The sequence below is a fragment of the Alligator sinensis genome, unplaced genomic scaffold (genome assembly GCF_000455745.1).
Source record: "Alligator sinensis unplaced genomic scaffold, ASM45574v1 scaffold1083_1, whole genome shotgun sequence".
In the NCBI taxonomy this organism is placed as follows: Eukaryota; Metazoa; Chordata; order Crocodylia; family Alligatoridae; genus Alligator; species Alligator sinensis.
The window spans coordinates 198,885-205,138 of NW_005842644.1; the positions used below are offsets into that span (position 1 = coordinate 198,885).

The 6,254-nt window shown below is 57.3% G+C and overlaps 2 protein-coding genes across 2 annotated transcripts in view; one reads left to right on the forward strand and one right to left on the reverse strand.

Annotated features, from left to right (window-relative positions):
- The window catches only part of SND1 (staphylococcal nuclease and tudor domain containing 1), a gene marked incomplete at its 3' end in the record, with an annotated part of 220,382 nt that overhangs the window by 8,444 nt on the left and 205,684 nt on the right, over positions 1-6,254 (reverse strand). The gene's annotated exons all lie outside the window — the stretch shown is intronic.
- LRRC4 (leucine rich repeat containing 4) lies at positions 6-1,940 on the forward strand (the record flags this gene model as incomplete). The annotated part of the gene is made up of 1 exon (XM_006033603.1): positions 6-1,940. A coding segment is annotated over one exon (1,935 nt), but the record flags the coding sequence as incomplete, so codon positions are not given.

Genomic DNA, 6,254 nt, shown 5'->3' on the forward strand with positions numbered 1-6,254 from the left:
TCTTGTGGCAGGGAACTTTGCACCACCCCTGCAACGCTGCCCTGCGCTCCGCCGTCTACCTCATGGTGCAAGCGTGGGTTCTGTGTGCAGCCGCCGCCTCGGCCGGACCCCAGAACTGCCCGTCCGTCTGCTCCTGCAGTAACCAGTTCAGCAAGGTGGTGTGCACCCGCCGCGGCCTGGCCGAGGTGCCCCAGGGCATCCCGTCCAACACGCGCTACCTGAACCTCATGGAGAACAACATCCAGATGATCCAAGCCGACACGTTCCGGCACCTGCACCATTTGGAGGTGCTGCAGCTGGGCAGGAACGCCATCCGGCAGATCGAGGTGGGGGCGTTCAACGGCCTGGCCAGCCTCAACACCTTGGAGCTGTTCGACAACTGGCTGACCGTCATCCCCAGCGGGGCCTTCGAGTACCTGTCCAAGCTGCGGGAGCTGTGGCTGCGCAACAACCCCATCGAGAGCATCCCGTCCTATGCCTTCAACCGGGTCCCGTCGCTGATGCGTCTGGACCTGGGCGAGCTCAAGAAGCTGGAGTACATTTCGGAGGGGGCTTTCGAGGGATTGTACAACCTCAAGTACCTGAACCTTGGGATGTGTAACATTAAGGACATGCCCAACCTCACGCCTCTGGTGGGGCTGGAGGAGTTGGAGATGTCGGGGAATAACTTCCCCCAGATCAAGCCGGGGTCTTTCCACGGGTTGAAGTCGCTCAAAAAGCTGTGGATTATGAACTCCCAGATCAGCCTGATCGAGCGCAACGCCTTTGACGACCTCACGGCCCTGGTGGAGCTCAACCTGGCCCACAACAACCTGACCTCGCTGCCGCACGACCTCTTTGCCCCCCTCCGGTACTTGGTGGAGTTGCATTTGCATCACAACCCCTGGAGCTGCGACTGCGACATCCTGTGGCTGTCCTGGTGGCTGCGGGAGTACATCCCCACCAACTCCACCTGCTGCGGGCGCTGCCACGCGCCCATGCACATGCGGGGCCGCTTCCTGGTGGAGGTGGACCAGACCTCGTTCCAGTGCTCGGCGCCCTTCATCATGGACGCCCCTATGGACCTCAACATCTCCGAGGGGCGGGTGGCCGAGCTCAAGTGCCGCACGCCGTCCATGTCCTCCGTGCGGTGGCTGCTGCCCAACGGGACCGTCTTGAGCCACGCGTCCAACCACCCGCGCATCTCCGTCCTCAACGACGGGACCTTGAACTTCTCACACGTGTTGCTCACGGACACGGGGGTCTACACGTGCATGGTGACAAACGTGGCGGGCAACTCCAACGCCTCGGCCTACCTCAACGTGAGCACGGCCGAGCTCAACACGTCCAACTACAGCTTCTTCACCACCGTCACGGTGGAGACCACGGAGATCTCGCCTGAGGACATGTCCCCCAAGTTCACCAAGCTGGTGCCGACGACGTCCACCGGGTACCAGCCGGCGTACACCACCACCACCACCGTGCTCATCCAGACCACGCGGATGCCCAAGCAGGTGGCGGTGCCCACCTCGGACACCAACGACAAGATGCAGACCAGCCTGGACGAGGTGATGAAGACCACCAAGATCATCATCGGCTGCTTCGTGGCCGTGACCCTCTTGGCGGCTGCCATGTTGATTGTCTTTTACAAACTCCGCAAGAGGCACCAGCAGCGCAGCACCGTGACGGCTGCCAGGACCGTGGAGATCATTCAGGTGGACGAGGACATACCTGCGGCGGCGGCAACGGCGGCTCCGACCGGCGGCGTATCAGGTGAGGGGGCCGTTGTGTTGCCCACCATTCATGACCATATTAACTATAATACCTACAAACCCGCACACGGGGCCCACTGGACAGAAAACAGCCTGGGGAATTCTCTCCAGCCCCCGGTCACCACTATCTCTGAACCTTATATAATACAGACCCACACCAAGGAGAAAGTGCAGGAAACTCAAATATGACTATTTTTTTCGTTTTTTTTTCCCCAGGAATTATTATTATTATTAAAAAAAAAAAGGCAATAGAATGCACAAAACCGAACAAACAAAAGACAGAGCAACTTTTGTACAGAGCTGGGCGGGGAGGGGGAAGAGACTTTTTTTTTTTTTCTTGTATATGCTTATATATTAAATCTATGGGCTGATAAGAGAAGCAGATTCTATTAAAATTTAAAAGACAAAAAAAGAGAAGAGAAACTATTTTCTAACTTGGAAGTTCTATTTAAAAAGATTTTAAAAAGAGAGAGAGAGACAAAGAGAGCGGGGAATATCAATTAAAATCTTTAAGAATCATAATTCATAAAAATCATAATCATGGTTCTTTAAGAATCATCATAATTTTGAAACAAAAAACAAAAAACCAGAGCAAAAGAGCAGGGAAAAGATGCCATCGGGACTTTCTGGAATCTGTTTCAACACCGACGATCACAATAAAAGGAAAGGGGATGGGAGGGGGGATTGTTAATTTTTAGCCGATGCTCTATCGAATGCAGTAAAACCGCCCCGTTTATATAGAGACGGTCTTTCTTAAACCTGGTATTTGCCGATTTCTGTTCTTTAAAGGGGTCAAAAAAGAAAAAAACAACCCAACCAACACGGAAGTGCACCAACCATTTGTACTGTGCCAAAAGGTTACCTACCAATGCAATAAAGGCTCGTTTTTGTTGGGGGGGGCGGGGGGCCGGGAACGGAGCAAGGGAGAAATGATTTAAAAAAAAAATCAAAAAAAAAATCAATGTATTACAGCAAAAAAAACAAAAAAAAAAACAAAAAAAAAACCAATGCAAACCATTGACATGTATCTCGGCGGGGGGGCCTGTGTGTGTCGGCTCCGTGGGCACGCGTGCACATATCCCGACAGGGCTTTTTTACCGAAAGAGCAGCGAGCGAGCGAGCAAGTGGCGTAGCTCTCAGTCAAATGCTTTCACACTGCACCAGATTCCTGCAGTTCGGTTTAACCCGCTGCGTACAGGGACCATGTGTGCGCGCTTTTGACTTTCCCAGGAGGGTAGCGGCCGCGGGAGGGGTGGGGAGGAGAGGCGTGGGCCGGGGCCAGCGAGCTCGAGTACATCAGAGCAGGCGTGTGCCTGTGTGCGTGTGCGATCCGCCGGGCGGGGGCTCTGACACATGATTGTAGACGATGCTCAAATTTTATGGGGGTTTTATTTTTTCCTTCCTTCTCAGAGACCATGTGCGTGGGGGGCATGGGGGGCAGAAAAATGAAGCCTTTTCCCCACCCCGCCACACTTCCCGCTTCTGCAGGGTGCCTATAATAAACCGGAGACCTCTGAGCCAGAGGGAGGGGAGGGGGGAGAGGAAAAAGAAAAAAAAAGCCCACCCCTGAATGGAAATATTCTCCCTCCTCTTTTAGAGAAATGCGGTCGGATCACGCATGGGGGAATCTCAGTATCGACCCAAAGTCTCTCTTGCTTGCAATAGAGACGCCCATCCATCCTAGCAGAGGGAAAAGGCTCTTATTCCTGCCAGATCCACCCTCCTCCCTTAAAGGGAACCAATGAATAAGATGGGGGGGTATTTTTTTTTGGGTGGTAGTGGGGGGGGCATTTCTTTCTGGTCCGTTTTGACGATGTTCAATGCCTTTAGGTTTCTTACTTTAGCTTTAAAACAAAATATTCTTAAAGGGTTCAGCTCTCGAGAGGGGCTTGGGGAAGGAAGGGGAGGCAGGGGCGGGGGGGGGTAAGGGAAGGAAAACCAAGCAAAGTCCATAATAATCTGCCTGTATTCTGAGAGACGAGTGTATTTTTGTATTTTAATAAATATTGTTAACCTTTTTAATGCCAAGATCCCTACCGGGTTGCATTGAACCATGGACTCCAATGGGGTAAAAAAAAAAAAAAAAAGAGACCAATAACCCTGGGCATGAAAATCTATTAGAGGGTTTTCTTTTTCTTTTGTTTTTTTGTTTTTCGGACCCGGGACTGGCCGGAAAAGCCAAGCATCTGGGAGAGGGGAAGGGGGCTGGGACGAGCGCCGCAGGGGTTCACGCAGAACGGAAGTATTTAACCTTTTCTAAGCTGTCAGTAACCATTCCTTGACTTGAATAAAAGCCTCTCAAATGCTAGCACAACGTGGCTGAGTCCCGTATCTTCCTGGGGCACGGCCCTGCACGGGGCCGAGAGGGCTCGCAAGGGGACAGGGAAAGAAATGCAGCCGTCTTGGCAGGATCCGACCCCCTCGGCGGCTTCCCCAGGGCCGTGCAATTAGATCTGGGCTCGGGATCCCCTCGGTGCAGCCCTCGTTCAGAGCAGATTAGCTGCAGCCCTCGATCAGAGGGCATTAGCTGACCTGCCCGTCGGCGTGCTATTTATCCGTCTCCGAAAACGAGGTAACGGTGCGTCCCCAGTGGATGACCCAGGCCTGGATTAGCACGTTGGTGTCAGAGCAAGGAAGGGGGGGGAAGCGTGACATACGGCGTGCACTGGTGCAAGAGAGCGAGCGTGCGTGCAGGGATGCCGGGGGTCACGGGACAGACGGGGGCACAGGGCGAGACTCTCCCCCTTTGCGCTGCGCCTTGGACCGGCGTCTAGGAAGGGGCACAACCCCGTCAAAACCGAGCGAGAGTCTTCCCTCCGCCCCCCACTACATGCACGGCGCAGGGCTGGCACCGGAGACAGGCCGGCCGGCCGGGCGCCCGGGGCTCCCGGGGAAGTTATGCAAGGAACCTCACACGGGGAGGAGGAGGGCGCCGAGCCCCTGGACGGGAGCACTCGTCAGCAGGCGGCACGAGCAGGCAGCCATGTCTCCCGTCCACGAGTCCGTGCCGCCAAAGACCCGGGTGGCAGAGATGTGGGACTGAAACGAAATCCTCCCGGGGACCCCGGGCCATTTTAGAGCCGTCGGCGAGCCAGAGCGAGGCCGGGGAAGGGGGGCTCGTGCTGGTTAGGAGGACGGTCAGGGTGTCAGAGGGAGCCCTGGCCTGGCAAGGTGGCTGCAGGTTGCCAGGGTCTCCTCCGGCCTTGGGGGGAATTCGGCAGCCCCTCTCCCCCAGCTGAACTGCCCCTGCACAGCCCGGGTCTCGGCAGCTCAAGTCTGGCCTCGTAGCAAAAAATTTCCAGGGGACAGAGGTGCGGGGCCAGGCCTGGAGACAGCCCGCCGTGGGGCACGAGCGTGGCGTCAGCAAGTGCGTCTTAGGGCACGGGCAACGCTCGTTAGGCTGCGGCCGCGGCGGGTAGGAGCCAGACCTCCCCCCCACCCCCAAACAAAAGGCAGTGGGGACCTCCCTGCCCTCCGGCCCAAGGCGGGTTCGGGGCTGAAACACGATGCACGGGAGCAGACACACGTGCACGCATGCACCCGTGCATACATGCACCCATGCATGCATACACACACAGAGAAATGCACACGCACGCACCCATGAGCGAGAGAGGCCCTCTCTTTGTGCCAGCCGGTGCCAGCGCTCCATTGTCTGCCGTCCGAGGGAGCCGCTTGACTGTGAATGCGGCGTTCTTTTCCCAGGGCCTCCTGCCAGCCCGACGCGACCCGCGCGCGGGGGCCTGAAAGGCCTGTATTTTGCAGGCCCTTTTCTACGGGGGCTCGGGGCGCCCGCGGGGGGGAGGGAAGAGGGAGGGAGAGCCGGGTGCCGCGCCATTGGGGAAAGCCGGGGGCCGCGTCCCCGGGCAGGTAGAGCCGAGGCAGTTAAGGCGGTGATTTATTGCTTCCCCAGCTGTAAAATATTAATTTGCCATTAAACGCGAGCGAGAGGATAAATATATGAATGAATCACGTCGTGGCGGGTGGCGGGGCACAGCGCGGGCTGCCTCCCTCGCCTGCCACGCCAGCCCGGGGGAAGGGTCACGGGCCGAGGGCAAGGTGCCGGCCGGCTGGGGCCGTGGGGAGCTCCCCCAGCCCCCTATGGTGCCAGGGGCCTGAGGGTCATGGCCTGAGCTGCCCCGGCACCAGGCCACAGAGAGGGCACGAGATTGCTCCACGTGGGATAGGGGAAGTGAAAGGGTCAGGGGTGCCATGCCCGGCCCCGAGAGATGCCCAGAAGCAAGTTTGGGTGGAGGGGGATCTTTCCACGCCGCCTCCCTCAGCATCCACCGCTGCCAGGGTCTGAGCCCCCTCTTCTCAGGGGTCCGGCTCCTCCGGCCAGGCCCCAGCCCGCTGACCGAGATGCCTGCACGGGGCCCAAAAGCTTTGGGCACGGACGTGGGTCCAGGTCACCGAGGCTGCAGTGGTGGGCACGGCTCGGGGGGTCATGGCTTCTCACCGCTTCCCTGCAGCTACTCGGGGCACTGTGTAATTATGGACTTTGGA